The sequence below is a fragment of the Emys orbicularis genome, chromosome 13 (genome assembly GCF_028017835.1).
Source record: "Emys orbicularis isolate rEmyOrb1 chromosome 13, rEmyOrb1.hap1, whole genome shotgun sequence".
Classification (NCBI taxonomy): domain Eukaryota; kingdom Metazoa; phylum Chordata; order Testudines; family Emydidae; genus Emys; species Emys orbicularis.
The window spans coordinates 34,681,688-34,699,319 of record NC_088695.1 but is presented as its reverse complement, the minus strand read 5'-3'; the positions used below and the strand labels follow the sequence as shown (position 1 = coordinate 34,699,319).

General features: G+C 45.0%; 1 protein-coding gene across 2 annotated transcripts in view; it reads right to left on the bottom strand.

The window, feature by feature from the left end:
* Window positions 1-17,359, bottom strand: part of PRPSAP1 (phosphoribosyl pyrophosphate synthetase associated protein 1) — a 42,502-nt gene extending 25,143 nt beyond the window's left edge. Inside the window, exons 1-4 of one of the 2 annotated variants that reach the window (XM_065415388.1) lie at window positions 17,307-17,359; window positions 15,982-16,093; window positions 4,210-4,262; window positions 1,809-1,875 (exon numbers count right to left, since the gene is read on the bottom strand). In XM_065415388.1, the coding sequence (XP_065271460.1) occupies window positions 1,809-1,875; window positions 4,210-4,262; window positions 15,982-16,064 (203 nt within the window). In that variant the 5' untranslated portion in view covers window positions 16,065-16,093; window positions 17,307-17,359. Of the gene's footprint in view, window positions 1-1,808; window positions 1,876-4,209; window positions 4,263-15,981; window positions 16,913-17,306 lie in introns of those variants that run through there. The other variant, XM_065415387.1, reaches the window with a different exon arrangement.
* Between the last annotated feature and the right edge of the window lie 273 nt (window positions 17,360-17,632).

Genomic DNA, 17,632 nt, shown 5'->3' with positions numbered 1-17,632 from the left:
TTAGGAAGGGGATGATTTGGACTTGTTTAGTATATGGACTGTGTTTGCAGAGCAGACTGGAAGAGGCTTCTGCTCATAAGATGTTCCACCATCAATTTGTTCTTGAGTGCTGGTGAGCAATGCAACAACAGAATGTGCAACTTGGGGCAAAGCCCTGAAAGCACATGAGTTTTTTCACTTTGCTCGCCAATAACAATGCAATATTCACCTCTGGTAATTTTGCATCTTTAAGAATAGTATGAGACCTAACTTCAACTACCTTTTTTTTTTTTTTAAAGATACTCCAGCGCTGATTTTCACTGACTGCACTAATCACTTGGCAAGAAACAAGCAATGAGTGCACACCTTCAAACTCAGCTCTTTGCCTTCGCTGACACTTCATCTATCCACCTATTCTACCGGAATCAAGCAAGATTCTCAGGGTAGTGGATGGTTTTCTAAGCCCATCATGACTTTCAGTATTTCTTTGCCCTCCTAACCCAAAGCCAGTATAGTCCAACCTAGAAAACAAGTAGACCCACCTGAGGAGGAATGCCCTAAAGCACAGATGGGCAAACTTTGTGGTCCAAGGGCCACATCTGGGTATGGAAATTGTATGGCAGGTCATAATGCTCACAAAATTGGGGATTGGGGTGCGGGAGGGGTTTAGGTCACCCGCTGGGGGTGCAGGCTCTGGGGTGGGGCCAGAAATGAGGAGTTCAGTGTGCAGGAGGGAGCTCTGGGCTGGGGCAGGGTGGGGGGGTAAGGGCTCCGGCTGGCCGCGTGGGCTCTGGGGTGCAGGAGGATGAGATCGAGGGGTTTGGAGGGTAGGAGGGGGATCAGGGCTAGGGCAGGGGGTTGGGGCGCTGGAGGGGGTAAGGGTTGCAGGCTCCGGGCAGCGCTTACCTCAAGCAGCTCCAGGAAGCAGTGGCATGTCCCCACACCGGCTCCTACACGGAGGCGTAGCCAGGCGGCTCTGTGCGCTGCCCCATCCGCAGACGCCGCCCCTGCAGCTCCCATCGGCTGCCAATGGGAGCTGCAGCGGCGGCGCTTGGGGCGGGGGCAGCGTGCGGAGCCCCCTGGCTGCCCCTATGCGTAGGAGCCAGAGTGGGGACATGCTGCTGCTTCTGGGAGCCGTGCGGAGCGGGGGCAAGCCCTGAACCCCACTCCCCGGCAGGAGCTCAAGGGCCGGTTTAAATCGTCTGAAGGGCCGGATGCAGCCTCCGGGCCGTAGTTTGCCCACCCCTACCCTAAGGCCTACCCAAGAGCCAGAATGGAATGGTACAATGTTGTGGAAGCACAGGAAGCAGTCAGAGCTTCAACATTAATTCAGTTTCACATCATTACAATCAAAGGAAAGGAAAGAGTAATTCAACCTGTAATGAAAGCAACAGCCCCTATTGTTGCTAGCTCTGCTGCTTGGTAATTGGAAGGCAGAGGAAATTACACATCCTGAAATGGAAGTGCCAATCAAAATCACTGAGCAATAGAGTCTGCAAGGACAACATAGCACAGAACAGACAAGTTTTCATTCACAGCCATCAGTTTTATTTGTTGTTGCTTGAAGTGGCACACTTAGCCTATCCGATGAAAAGCTTCTCAGCTGATTGTGGTACAATCAACTGATCCACTGGGAATTTTGACAGCAAAACACCACCCTCCCAACAGAAATGGACATCAAGGCAGCAGCACTAGTAAAAACACACAATTATTGTAAGCAAGTAGATCCGAAACCTCAGAACAAATCTACTGAGCTGGACATTCAAAGCACACTCCAGTGGACGGGATCCTCATGATCACAGATTTAAATTAAGCCAGAAAGTACCTACCTGGGTATTGTCTGTATAATGAAGATATCATGGCCCCGGACAGATTCTTTTATTTCAACTCTTGTTTCTGAAGATGACAGAAAAATAGTCAGCCCTAAGCTGCTGCTTGGGAATGAAGCAGATAAGGCAGCACATTAATAGCAACTTTTCCCAGCAGGTCAGGAATAAGGGCCAGATAAAGCAATGGAGTTTTAAAACCCACCCAATCTACACAGAGAAAATTTACATATCAGCTCATAAAACAAGTGAGCCGGCTGGATTTTCCACAAGGCTGCTCTCGGGAACCAAGGAGTTTGCATGATGTAGCATTGAGATATTTGTAGTTACAATGGGATGTAATAAACAGAGGGAGAATTAGGCTGAACTGCAATAACTTTACATGGGGGGTGGGGGGAGGCAGAGAACTACTCAACTCCTACAGGTTGTTTTACCTCCAAAGAAGCATAAAGCTGTCCGGAGGTTTTCTATTTCCTTTCTCTTGCTGATGGTAGCTGTCAACACCACACTCAGTGAACAAAGAAATATCATACATGTAACAGCCTATAGCATTTTATGAACAGGGGAATAAGCCCTTCTATATCTTAGGGCGAGGTTAGCACTGTGCTTACAGGCTAGTACACAATAAAATGCAGTACAGAATTCAAAGCATCTTTTGTTTTGCTTTTGAAGTAAGCAGACACTCTCCCCCAATTGGAGAGAGAGTGAGTTTCAGGTCAGAAATCAAAGTCTCCACTTAAACCATCTCTCCCTCGCCACTCAAATTTCAAGTTACAATAAGCCAACTAATGAACCAGCTCTGCAAGCCAGAACAATACTACTAGCGTAGGAAGACTTTTCAAGCACTCTTTTTCCATACATTCATGATAAAATAAAAGGCTAAGTTGGTGGGAAGGGGAGAGAAAGATGGGGCAGGTTTAGCAGGTTGTGAAATTCAAAGTCCAATTATTTGGGCAATTGTGAGAACTTAAAGGGATTTAGCTCAAAGAGATAATGATTTGCTGTGCAGTGCTGAAGGATGAATCTGTACCCTGAAGCAAATGTCCCAATTTAAAGGTTATATCACAGTAAACTCAAAAGACAGCGAGCATGAGCCAAGACTCATGCAGAAAGAGTCACTCAATCAGTCACCATAAGTTACAATGGCAGTCTGCACAGATTGAAGAGCAAAACCTGAAAGCACAAGGAGTTATGGATGATGCTCTATAACTGTATAAGGGCAGCAACTGAAATCCCAATAGCTTAAAATATCCATATTTTGACTGCTCAGGACTGAATCAGCACCCAGTGACGATAACCTCTTCTTGGGGTGTTTCAATGCAAAACTGGCTGAACGTTCCTCACTGTTGTGGCAAATAAGCAAGCCAACAGATATACTGCAAGGTCTTATTGCGGACATATAAAACATTTATTGTCCTAGGACTGGAGATACTTATAACAGTGTACATCATTCTATGTACCACAAGGCAACTGAGGTCAGCTGGGTGGTCCTTGCTCCATTTCAATCTGGTTTGGGCCCGGCTCCCTAACAGATAAGGAATTCTTCAGATGGGATCCTTTCCGTAACGGTCCATCAGAGTCCCTTGCCAGTTTAGAAACTCATTGTATAGACTTCCACTTCAATCATTCCTCCTGTTTCTACTTACTCCTCTGTACAAAAATGGCAGTGGAGAATTGAAATGCTAAATTGCAGCTAGGCCACTGAGCTCTTTTTTTGGGCTAATAAACACATTTGTTTCAACAAAGCCCTCAGATGGTTGAAGACAGGTGCCCAAATACTTTTAAATAAGAGATAAAGTTGAACAGGGTTCAAAAAATAAATAGATAATTCATGGAGGATAGGTCCATCGATGACTATTAGTCAGGATGGACAGGGATGCAAAACCATGCTCTAAAGTGTTCCTAGTGCCTAGCCTCTATTTGCCAGAAGCTGGGAATGGGCGACAGGGGATGGACCACTTGATGATTACCTGTTCTGTTCATTCCCTCTGAATCACCTGGCATTGGCCACTGTGGGAAGACAGGATACTGGGCTAAATGGACCATTGGTCTCACCCAGTATGGCCATTCATATGCAACTTCTAGGACCCTCTTTGGGTAACTCTTTGAATTTGCATTCTCTAGACTGAGAGGACAGCACTGGTAGAGAGATCACCCAGTCTTTTATAGATGGGGAAACTGAGGCACGGACCAATTTATTGACTTGCCTAAGGTCATACAGGAAGTTTAGCAGAGGCAGGAATAGGAATGATCTCCTGACTTAAAAACACAAGATTGTCCTTTTCCCTATAATGTTTCTGTTACCTGGTCCCTTATTACACAAGTTTGGTTAGCAGATTTACCACTAGTTAATTTCTAAATGTAATAGTGAGACAGGCTTGCAAGCACAGTAACACTGACTCACCTCCATTGGTTTCCTGGTACACCGCAGATTTTCCCAACTCAACACCAAGACGCCTGATAAAAAGGGGGAGGAGAGGGTTAAAAATAGATTAAATTGGTTTGTTTTCTAAAGCATTGATGTTCTGAGGTATTAAATGGCTCACCACATGAAGTTTAGCCTTATACAACATAGTATCAAATAAAAATTACAGCATGTGTAAATCATTTATCAAATTACCAAATGGAGAATTTAGTAAAAAAAAAATGCAAGCTGCAATGTTCAATTTAAGACTTATTTTAAAAGCCAGGTGTATTAAATGTGACTCTCAAAGCTCTTTACTTGTGAAGGTATTAAAAAAGGCCATACAAATTATCTAGTCTCTTCATGAATGCTACCATCATTCCCCTGCCAAGTTACTTGTTTACTTTAATGTTATAAACAGTATGGTAGGAGGCAAAAGCAGTGCTGGGGCAGACTGTTTGGCTGCAGATTAATGATATAGCAAGAATAGTCTTTTCAGATTTATCAGATGCTATATCTCCAATGGTACAGAATGAAGTGTACTCTCAGCCAGAAAATACACATTTTAAAATGAAATGGGATAGAACCCAAATGACTGCAAGAGTCTTGTACACATTCCTTATTACTGACCTAGTATACCTGCCCCAACTGCACATAAGATTAATACCCACACTGGGGTCTATGAAAAAATCCAGAGCTAGGAGATTTCAACCTCAGAATAGAACTGTACGTTGAGTTTGTGTGCTTCTTCGCAACACATTAACACACTTTTAAAAATTCACCCCACTGACCCATCTTCCCTTGCCATCCTTCCAGGGTCCCACTCACCTGTTTGGATTGGTTTCATTTTCAAATAAAGTTTTCTGATTTTTCAGATTACTTTTTGCATTTTTCTGATGTCAGAAATACATAAAACTAAAACCGTCCATTAGCAAGAAGTCAATTAAAGGCATCTATTTTTTATGTACAGATACACAGAATACAAAACATAACTGTTAGAATTCTACCTACTGTTATATACTAAAGATCCTTTTAACAAGCCTCTTAGGGGTATGTTGACACTGCAGTAAAAGACCTGTGGCTGGCCTGGGCCAGCTGGCTCAGGCTGTGGGGCTATAAAACTGGAGTGTAGATGTTCGGGCTTGGGCTGGAGCCCAGGCCCTGGCACCCTCCCCGTCAGTGTCTTAGAACCTGGGCTCTAGCCCAAACTCAAATGTCTACACTGCAATTTTACAGCCTCACAGCCCAAGACAGCTAACCCAAACCAGCAGCTGCTGTGTGGCAGGTTTTTACTACAGTGTAGAAGGACTCCATTATTTTACGAAGTAGGTTTCATTACATTGTGTGTGTATTTAACATATTTCCAAATTAATTTGCTGTATTTAAAATTTAACTATACTAGAAGATAATTTGTTTAAAAGATATCTGATTACAGGTATAATTCATCTAGAATGCTCAGCTAAGGGCTTGGCTACACTCGAAACTCCAAAGCGCTGCCGCGGGAGTGCTTTGAAGTGCGAGTTTGGTCACGGCGCCAGCGCTGGGAGAGCTGTCCCAGCGCTGCAGGTACTCCACCTCCCCGAAGGGATTAGCTTACAGCGCTGGGGCACTGTTTACACTGGCGCTTTACAGCGCTATAACTTGCTGAGCTCAGGGGGGTGTTTTTTCACACCCCTGAGCAAGAAAGTTGCAGCGCTGTAAAGCACCGGTGTAGCCAAGGCCTAAGATATCTCAATGACATGTAGATGCTCTATTCTGCACAAGTGTGTGTTTCAGCTCAGCTGAGTCACAGGGTAGTTAGATTCAGCCCCAAATATTCATGGCTCTTTCAGGCTTTTCAATGAAAAGGATTATTCACTGAATGACCAGTTGTAGTTTTGTATCTAGTAAATACATTCTTTTAACACACAGGTTTTCCTGTTAGTTTCATGGATTTTTGCATAAATACTGCAGTTAGGAAACAAACCTCAAAATAAAGCTTATTTTTGAGAACACAATTATCTTCATGCTTGTGTCACAAGCCTGTTCTAGCCACAATTTTTATTGCCAATGGCCTACAGCCAAAAAAAGATACCATAATTAGCTGTGTAGGATGAGGGGGTGGTGGTGAAGTGCAGTGATGGTGCAGACATTCATTTATAAGGTGCTCAAGTGTCTAAAAATGGCTTCGTCTTCAAAAGGTCACATATAGCCAGAGATGTACTGAAAAGGAGCTGGTGGCTAGGATACTGTGGTTTTCGCCTACTCTGTAGGTTTTATTTGGATTTTGAACTGCCACCTGCATTGGACACAAGGGAATTCTATTTACTGTCTCATTTGAAGGACAACACTAGGTGGTACTATCAGTCTGTGGTATTATTAAAGGGTAGGAAAGGAAGGTGAATGTCTCCAGTTTTTATTACTGTCCGGGGTCCACATGTATTGCTATTATATTGCTTTTCAACCATGCATATTGAAGTACTTTACAAAGGAAGATATCCCTTATCCCTATTTTGCAGATTGGGAAACTGAGGCAGAGAGTTTAAGTAACTTTCCCATTGCACTCTTAGTATTAGTCAGCAGCAGAACCAGGAACAGAATCCAGAGATGAATCCCAGTTCTGTGTCCTGTCCAGTGGAGCATGCTAACTGCTTAAGAGTGCAGGCAGACAAGACATGGGTCCTAACTCCTAACGAAAGGGACACAGCAGCCTGCAGTGACCTAGCAAAGTTTGTTACCCAATAACAAGGTAGCTCCCTTCTAAGTATCACTGCTTCAACCTAAAGCCGGCAGCTTGCTATGCACAGCCAAGCTCTGATAAACCTGAATGGAGAGCTGTCAGGCTGTCTCAGCAAATGCAAGTCCTTCAGTTGAAAGACCTGTAGAGCATTAGCTTCCATTTTGTAGCCTGATGGGATTCTGCAGCCCTCCTGACGACAAAGCCTGAAACTTAAAACCATGGAGGTTTGGCCTGCTACTGAGAGATTCAACTCAAAATCTAGAGAACAAAAAAAACAAAAACAAAAACAAAAAAACCCAAAAACCCCAAAGCATTGGAAAAAAGATGCAAGCTCTTTCTTCCATGAGTGCACAGAAATTCACACAACCATTTTTTGGAGATGCATGAATTCTGACTTCACAAACAGGCAATTTATTCTACTTTCTCCATTTGGAAAAGGTGTTCTGCTAAAGAGACTGTCACCCAGACACCTGTAGCCAACCACTGATCTAAGGATAGTAAGCAATATAAGCATACGGGAAGCCTTTAAAATACTTTAGCTGGAAAGATCTTAGCAAAATGCCATTTGGAAAGTGGCAGATTCAACACTGCATAGTGTAAGAGAAATAAAGAGAAGGTTTGCCATGCTTTGAGAGGTTGCACTGGCAAGAGCCCAGTTACACAGAGCAGGAAACAAGAGCCTGTTGCTTCAGAATTAATAGAGTAGACGATGCAAGCTAAGTTCTGTGCTGCTGAAATAAGAGGCTAAAAGAAGGCAAGTTAGCTCCCTGAACAAGTGATGGCCAGAGAGTTAACTTTCAGTGTAACTGAACTGGTGCAGCCTGGGTTTAGCCAACAGGACAAGAGAAAGTAAAAGTATTGAGAACACACTTGTGGATACTGGGATACTGTCATCAGCCCACAAACCCTACCTAAAGCATTGACTGCTGGGAAACACTGGAGAAGGCAAGAGTTGCATTTCAAGTTACCTTTTTTTAATACATAGACTATTATTTGTACAGCTTTTTCTCAGTAGTTAGACACCTGATCTGCAGTGATGGTGTACAGAGCCCACCAACCAATGGTTTCATAAAATCCAGGCAGTTCAGGCAGATTCAGGCCTTTATTACTTAAACTGAGTTGATATAAAGTACTCTAAGGGCAGGTCTTCACTACGGGGGGGGTCGATTTAAGATACGCAAATTCAGCTACGCGAATAGCGTAGCTGAATTCGATGTATCGGAGCCAACTTACCCCGCTGTGAGGACGGCGGCAAAATCGACCTCCGCGGCTCCCAGTCGACGGGCGCTTACTCCCACGTCCGCTGGTGGAGTAAGAGCATCGATTCGGGGATCGATTGTCGCATCCTGACGAGACGCGATAATTCAATCCCCGAGAGATCGACTTCTACCCGCCGATTCAGGCGGGTAGTGTAGACCTAGCCTAAGTTGGCTTAAGTGTTTCTACACAAAGGAGTTATATTGATTTCGTAAAATCAGTTTCTGCACACTTGTGTAGCTAAAACCTCAGTCTCCAACTCTGTCCTAAAAGGATGCTGATAGAACCCTGATCTAGTCAAGGCTGTTATCAGTTGCTTGTTTACCCCTTAAAGGCAGAGGTGGGGGCAAGGGCGATGTCAGACTCCCTCTGGAGAGGACTGAATTCCACAGAATTACTTACTATCATTTATGTCAACAGGAGGTTTGCACAAAGGTCCAGGGTAGAATATGGCCTTACGGAATAAACTTATAGTTAGAGAGACAAGGTGGGTGAGGCAGTATCTTTTATTGGACCAACTTGTGTTGGTGAGATAGACAAGTTTCTGAGCTTATACAGAGCTCTTCTTCAGGCCTGGGAAACATGCTCAGTGTCACAGCTAAATACAAAGTAGAACAGATTGTTTAGCATAAGTAGATAATACATTTTAAGGGACCATTCAAGGTGAAGTAGCTCATTAACACCCCTCCAGTCATAAGGGGGAAAAGCACCTGGAGGTGCAGGGTTGTTGAGGTCCCAGGGGCACGAGCATGAGCCTGAACATCTACACTTCAATTTTACAGTCCCCATAGCCCAAGTCAGCTGACACAAGACAGACATGGTGTTTAATTGCAGTGTAAGTGTTACAGTCAAGGCCCTGTTAACTCCATGCCAAGATGGTACCAAATCCCCCATCTACAATTTTGTGACAGCAACCCCTACTTTCAGTGGCAATGTGAATTTATTCCAATACTCTGGATTACCCTCCATTCTCATCTCATCCTCAACAGCTCATAATTGAAAATATTCATTGATGTAAAGTTATTATTTTCAAGAATGGGCTTCTTCGCTATGCTGTGCAGGTGGCCTGGCTCCATTTCCCAGGCATCAGCTCTCCCAGTGTTATCCAGGTTACCTGTCTCACAACCTCCCTCCCCAGATGTGTCAGGGAAGCAAGAATCTTGTAGCATCAGCAGCTCACCTCTCTGGGTCCCTGCCTTGGCCGCTGCACTGTTCTCCAAGCAATTCAACTCATCAGCCTACAATTCTGGCTCCCCAATTCTTGGCTACAAGGTGAACCTCTGCTGCCTGGCTCCATGGAACAGTGCAGGGAGCATGCACTAATCCAGTTAACTCCACCTTGTGCTGGAAGATGGAGAACAGCTCCCAGAAGGGCGGACATACAAAACAAGATGTCAGATGCCTGGCTACAGCAAAATGGCAAATTCTGCAACAAAGACACTGATCTTTGTGGCATTGCAGGAAAATGTTGAATTCCACGGAGCCCTGAGATAGAATGTGGCAGTGCACACCTCTCAGCTGATTCAGGCCTTTTCCAAACTCAGGCAGACACCACCACATTGGTTTATGCTAGGTTCACGTTTGAGGTTTTTGTTTTGTTTTTAAAGTGAGAGCTGAGATTCTGGAGTACAACTCTGCAGCACGGGGTGAATTCCGCAGCACTGTAAAATACACCTTTCCCTTTCTTTCTAGATTATACTGAAGATATTTTAAACTAATAGCATGGTGGGCTTCTGTCCACACATTTCCTACAACCTGTCATTTTTATTTGTCGAGTCCTACTTACAATTCAGATTTTAAACTCTTTCAGGTAGGGGTTTTATCTGTCTCCTGTGAAGCACCTTGCACAATTCTGTGCCCTATAAAACAGTAACAACTGAGAGAAGACAGTAACAGCCTCTGCTTGATGGTACTTCATCTATATGACCAGGTAAAACAATACAGATCCTTACCACAAGCAACAGGTTAGTTTGGGAGTTTTCTTCATTTTTTATAATTAGGTGTACAAAGACTTTTCACAGATGAGTTAGCATGGGGAGGATTATACCTTCTGCATTTGCTTCCTCCACTCTATGACAGACACACCAAATGCGCATGGAAAATTATCTCCACATAATTTACATTCAAGCCTCAATGTAAATCAGGATTTAACATTGAAATTAAAGAGAAAATGCTGTTTATATTTGCAGCTGAAACCTCCCAACCAGAATATAATTTCATCCTGACACTGACCTCCTGGTGACAACACCTCTTCATTAGCCTCTACTCAGTGAGACACCAAAAAAGGCCACAGTTTGTTCAAAATTGCCTGGAGTGCTACGGATTGTAGACCATGCTTGGGCTGACTGAATGGGAGTGACTGTGCCCTATGACCAGGATAGCAGAGGGCAAAGAAATCCATAGCCTGGGCATGAGCTGCCTCCTGTAAAACTTCTAAATACAGTCTACAGTCAGCCATTCTTTCTAGTGCAAGAGCAACCCTGCAACAAGTCGTCTGATTTCTCTTGATTTTGAATGGGTGAAAGGGGAAAGACAAACAGTAGATAGTTTTCCTACTATACACACAGAGATTAGGTTTCATGTGATCAGCTCACATATCTGAGTAAGTCCTATTATCTCAAGGATACAAGCCTGACTTTTCCCCTCACATAACTAGAGCCATGCAAATTCGTGGATATCTGCTTTATATCCGCAGATGCAGCTGTATTGTTTACCATCTATGCGGATCGAATCCAATTTTTTTTTAATCCATGCACGGCTCTAGCGCAGCAGTTCTTAATGGGGGGTCGTTTCAGGGGTCCTCCCGCAGTGCTCCAGCCCCACCCCTGCGCCAGGGCTCCAGGCTTCTGCCCATAGGGCCCAGGGACCCCCTGAAACCACTGATGCCCGGTTGAGAGCAGCAGTTCTCCAACTTCATTCCACCGCAACCCACTTCTGCAAAAAAAATTACTGCATGACCCCAAGAGAGGGGGGACCGAAGCCTGAGCCCACCCAAGCCCCACCACACCGGGGCCAAAGCCCAAGGGCTTCAGCCCCAGGCAGGGGGCCTATAACGGCCCCGCCACCCCGGGCAGTGGGGCTTTGGCCCCATGCCTCAGGCTTCAGCCCTGGGACCCAGCAAAATTAATGCCAGCCCTGGTGACCCCATTAAAACAGGGTTGTGACCCACTTTGGGGTCCCAACCCACAGTTCAAGAACCGCTGCTCTAGAGGGTGCTGGTGCGGATCCAAATTTTTGTATCCCCACAGGGCTCTACACATAACTGCAGACTTGAAAGAAGCTAAGCACCTGCAACTTCCACTCAAATCATCAGAAGCTGCAGGTGCTCAGCACCTCTCAGGATGAAGCCTCGTGGGCATCATTTGTTCTAGTCAGGATGATAATCAAACAGTTGAACCATTAGCATATGTTATGCAGATTCTCCCTTGCCCTTTCCAGTCTATTACTCATGAGTGAAGTTCCCCTAATGTGTGAGAGAAAGCAAGCAGAGAAGCATTATGCAAAATAAATTCCTGTTTGGTAAGGCTACTAACTCCATCCAAGTCACCCAGAAACTCCCTCTCAAGGTGCCTCAAAACCCTATACTCCAGGCTGGGCAGTGACATTCCAGCAAAGAACAATGCTGCACTCATTTTACATTCTTTCCTGACACCGCCTGCCATCCTTCAGTTATCAGTTTACCTCCTTTTGTCCTAGGGCACCAATGCAGTTTTATTCTCTGAGATTTGGTACCGTCCTGCAGTGAGTCTTCATGTTCTAGCATGAAGGAGAGTAGGTGCTGTTCCCCACTCCTCCTATTCCGGGACAAATAAAGACAGATGGTACACAGAGGCCAGGGAGCATGAAACTAGCAGCCCTGTGGATCTGTACTCTGATTCCCCCACATCATCCACTCTTTTGCTTTAGCCTTCTCCAAGAGACCCCTGCAAGGAGGGCTGGATACAGCTTTTTTCTGGAACCCAATAGTACTGCCTCCTTCAGCTAAAGAGAGTTGCTCACGAGCTAGGAGCACTTCTCTGGTTTAAAGGGGTTGTGTACAGGGCTCACTATGATCACACAAAGATCAGAACTCCCATTTTTAATCCTATCCTTATTAGTCCATTCTGTTTATGCTCACAATTTTCTTTCTGTCTTTAGATCCCCATCATTTTCCATACTTAGAGACAAATGAATGCTGATCTATACACACACACATCTGCAGTATGCACAGGGTTAATGGTAGTACCTCATTCCAGAACACACTGGCATTCTCATGCATTTGGTAGGCATTAGCAGACTTCAACTCCTCCTCTCAGCTAAAAGAGTGATGAGTGGTACATAGCATTTGTATCCTCTGCATGAAATACTTTCTGCAATCAGAGAATAAGATCCAAGTGCATCTGTGGTGCTCCAATATTTAAATTGTTTTGTTGGTAGAGCAGATGTTACTACCTCTGAATGCAGTGCCCACTAGAGCTGCAATGGTCAAGGAACCATCTGTCTCTTACAAAAATTGGAATTTTCCAAAGGAGGCTTAAAATCAGGCTACACAGGTTCTCCTAGCTACAATGTGACACACAAGCCATCAGTCCAGGAAAGGGATTTAAAAAAAAAACCCAAACCCAACAGTAAAAAAACCCCACAAGTTTATCTGAGATGCAGGAGAGTCTATAGGGTAGCTTTGGGGGTGGGGGGTGCAGAATTGTACTGCTGTAACTGAAGCGTCTTTGTTGTTTAAAAAGGAAGTTTTACAAGATATTAAGTCATTCATGATATAGCATATGCTTATCTCCAGCACTGTCAAACATAAGCCAATGAAAAGTTATGGAAATTCAAAGTTAAAGCTAAATCTGTCATTTACTCACTCATCATACATTAGCAATGTAGGTGTCAGTAGCAGAGGATCTTAAAACTCTAAACTTGCTATGTGTGCATAAAGTGGGTATTTGAACCTTGAGAGTTTCATTCTTGGGAGAATACAAAAGCCAGATGCTTAACATTTAATCTTTTGAAATATTCCGCACATTCTCTAAACTGCAAGAGAGAATAAAGTGGGTCTACTCGTGTACTTCCACTACTCTTAGTGAAAGAGTTAAAACAGAGAACCTAAAGTTAATATTTGCAGGTTAAATACAGCTTAATTTGTAGTTTAGGTACTGAAATCCCCCAACAGATTCAAGGAATATTTCATCACATTTCCAAAGTTCACTTACCTCCCGCTTTTAACAGTTGCAATGTGCAGACTCCACACTCTTCCCAGCCCGTCTACCCCCCCCCCCCCCCAAGTCCATTTAATTGCTGGCTCCCATTTAGTGTGATAATCCAGCATGATAATCAATTCTGCTGGGCTCATTCTCTGCACAAATGAAGAGTGACAGAGCTTGCATATGGGGAGTACATTTAAGTCACTCTTTCTTAATATTGCGTGTTGTTTTAAAGTTCTTTTAAATCTTATTCTAAAGGGTCTCACAAAAAAACTTTAAAGAAAACACACAATATTAGATGACAAACTCACCCTTATAAGCCTGCTCCAACCCTATTCAAAGGTGCAACTGACATCCCCAGTAGACTGCCTGCTGGGATATCACAGTGAGTGGGAAGCCAGCAGTCATGCATCTTTTGCAACCTGAAAAAACAAGGTAAATGTTATAAGTATGCTGAAGTGGTCCCACGACCTACTGGGGGAAGTCAGTACAAAATACTTGCAAATTGCCTTTGAAAATGATTACTTAACTCCAGCAGGTCTTTGCCATTTCTAACTACTCTGAGCCTATTTCCTCCTAGGGTTACGTATATGTTTTGGGATTGTCACTTTAAACAATGAATGCATATAAGAATATTGACTTAATACTACCAATAGCTCAACCTTTGTAATTTAATACATTAGGCTGTAGGCACAAAAGAAGGGGGCTTTTTTCCAAAATGTCACTGGAAGCCATCCAGTGGATTATGGTTATATATTCTCTGGGGGCAGCTATGTTCCTATATGCAAGGATGAAGTTCCAGACATCGTTAAATCTTCACATACATCTCTGCCTGATCAAATAAGATAGGAAAGCCGATGAAAGTGAACTTGGTAAGTATGTGCTACATACACAGTTATGCTTCCTGACCTTTGGAAGCCATAATCCTGCAAAGGTGAAAGGTCCTATATTATCCCCCACTACATCTTTCAGCGGAAGTTGAGTCATTTAAAAAAAAAAAAAAAAGCCCAAAGAACTGGTGAACCGAGGTCAGACGCTTAATATTCAAATACTGAAGACTTTGGAAGCTGCTTCCTCACCCTAGAGGATCTGTTTGCAGAATACCAGGTTCAAGAGAGAGATTTTTAAGGTAACAGAATAGGCGTAGGTAAAAGCACGATCCATTTGTTGCACTAAAATGAAGTTTGTAAGGATAAAAAAATATTCAAAACCTCTATACTATATATATTGTATAGCTATGTGCTTGAGAATATTAGAAACAGCTTTGTGGAAAGAAAATTAAGCATTTCGCCTTTTTCTTTTAAAAAGATACACTCCACCCACAAATACACAAGCCAACATCTCCACCCATCCCTGGAACACCCAAGATCATTGACCCCAAACACACCACACATTCAGTTTAAAGGAGATTATTTGTGTTAAGTACAGGACAAGGTTTATTTAACAAGCTAGACAAGCCATTCAACTAGCCAAGCTGTCTCTGTCAGTACTCCAAGTTCACAGCACACCTGCATTTGCCAATATCTCTGTGTTATATATCCCCTAGAGATAAGCTGCCTCTGTGCATCAGTGAAGACACTATTACTAAAAAACAAGCACTGGGTCCCCCCACCCAATTTTGAGTTGGTTATAAATTGTGGACTGGAACCTAAGAGTAAGTGGAGAAGAGACCAAAACCAATTTGATGATGACAGCTGCACCCTGCTCAACTTTAAACAAATGCCCACTCCTTAGGAAAGCCACTTTGATATCAGAAAGCTCCCACGCACTGTATCCTATTTAAAGCCAACTTAACTCAAAGCAAATGATAGAAAGAAGAAAAGTACAAATGTGTGTGTGTTACATTTTATAAACGAGTCATACTCAAAAGCACATTTTGTAGCTAGGTTTTGATAAGCTAAGTATCCCAGCAAACAGGACTTAAAAATATTTCTCCACTGAATCAAGACCAAATTCTGCCTAGGAAGTGGGCTTAAGGAACAAGCACACACCTGTCCTTAAACTTTTTTTTTTTTTGGTAGCATACATTGCCACCTCTTCCACTCCTCCTAAAAATTGGGTGTAGCTGACTTTTTATTAGCATACACTCGAGTGTCCTATTGGGTTTAGTAAAGAAATAGGAATGAGCTCAGAGCACGCTGCTCATTCTAGTAAATGCTGAAGCTTTCAAACAGCAAAATCATAATTATGCATCTCAAAAAAGAATTCAGTAGATATTTTTTAAAAAGCATCCCCCAGACCAGTTACATACATCACTAATTTCAATTTAAGTCTACACAAAATTCTCAGTATTTCTCTGCTGCAGTCCAACCTTTGCAGCAGGGCGATAGGAACCTGAAAGTGAAATTAACTACAAGCAGTTAAACCAACTGGTCTACTTTCGTTATTTAAACTTGTTGCCAACCGTCAGCATTAACAAGGAAAAGTAAATTCGATTTTTTTAAATGATTGCAGTTTTAATCATGTAAGGAGGTGTTAGTAACATAGTTAAGGAAGGGATTTTTTGTAATATGATTTTTAACAGGATGTCCTTTTGAACTAATTTGAAGCAAGCCTCTCCCAACTAATGGCGAGCACAAGGGTAAAGAAACAAAGTTGAAATAGGAGACTTACTCTGTGATCGTCTTTGCCAGCTCGGTGCAGGCTGCTGTGGAATTCGCCGAGAAGACCCGGTAGCCACTTCTGGCTGCATTCATTGCCAAGGAATCATGCAAACCCCTTGGAGCTCGAAAGTGAGAAAAAACAGATTTGTAAGGCAACAACAGCTTTCTTGGCATCCTTTTCCACCTCTCAACCGCTATCACCGCCCCTTAGGGGGTGGGAGGGGAGATGGGTGAGCCCTCAGCAAGCGAGGATCTCCATAGCCCACTGCTACTGGCGTATAAAAGAAAGGGAAAAAATAAAATAAAAAAGCAGCAGTTGCAGCAGGCTCGGATGGCCACCTGGCAGTCTCCAAAGGGAGTTCAAAAAGGGACCAGTCAGCCCGGGATTAACTCTTTGTCCACCACCCCTACAAACCGCCACCTGTGGGAGAAGAAAGAATTCCTCCCTGAGCATACAGGGGCCAAACTCAGCACGCCCGGAGCAGCCGAAAGCTCGGCCTTTTGCTTCTAGTTTGGGTGGGCGGGCTGGAGCGGGGAGTCTATGGCTCAAACAAGACACGGGAGGGGGGAGAGGCGAAAACAGCCACCCGAGGGAGAGGCTGCAGCTCCCGGGGGTTGAAATCCAAGTTACGGGGGAAGAGCGGGAGAGGCTGCGTCCCCTGGGGCAAGCTCAGAGAAGCCGATGCAAGGTGGGGGGGAAGCAAGGGGGGAAGGGAGCAAGTTTAAACACAGGACCGAGGGGGAGAGAGAGAGAGAATCTCAGGCGAGACAGCTGAGGTGCCCCCTGGACAATAGAGGCCAAGGGACCTGGGGGGAGGGGGAGACGGCCCCAGGGAGCAGGGGACCCACAAACAGCCCCCCAAAAGCGTGGGCAGGAGAGAACAAGAGCCCCCCTCCCCGGATAAGAAAGGGGCAGAGTGGGGCTAAGAGGGGCAACGAGGTGAGGCGCCGCTTAGGCCGCCAAGGGGGGGGGGGGCAATAGGGTGGCGGCCCCTAGGCCGGGAGCAGTAAGGGAAGGGTCCTAGGAAGAGCTGGGGGCAGTAAGGGGGAGGGGCCCGTAGGCTAAGAGAGGGAGGAGCGGGGGCAATAAGGCAGGACGGCCCCCTAGGCCGGGGGCAGTAAGGGGAGGGTCCTAGGAAGAGCTGGGGGTAATAAGGGGGAGGGGCCCCTAGGCTCGGGGCGGCTGCCGAGGGGCAGTCAGGCGAGTGAGTCCCTTTAAGATCAGGCTGGGAGGGTCCCCTCAGGCAGATCCGGCGCTGCTGCTGCCGCCGCCCCGCGAGCCCGTCCCGCCGCCGGCCGCAACCGCCTCGAGGATCACGTCCGACCCCGACTCACTGCGCGCGCCCGCCTGCTCGCTCGCTCCCCCTCTCCGCCAACTTGCTGGCACGATCACCGAGCTACCAGGCTAGAGCGCCGCCTCACTTCGGCAGCCATTTTCTAAATAGACCTCCAGCCCTTCCTCCTCCTCCTCCCCCTTCCGCTCAGCCATCTTGAGTGAGGGCATTAAACTATTATCGATACCGATGGAGGTGGACCTCGGTTATCCTCCACCTGACCGGCCCCTAAGGAGGGGATAAGATAGGAAGAAGCCTAGGCTGAGTTCTACCTCCGGGCGGCGCAGTTGGGGCCGTTTATTTCCCCGCCCTGTGGTTATGGCTTCG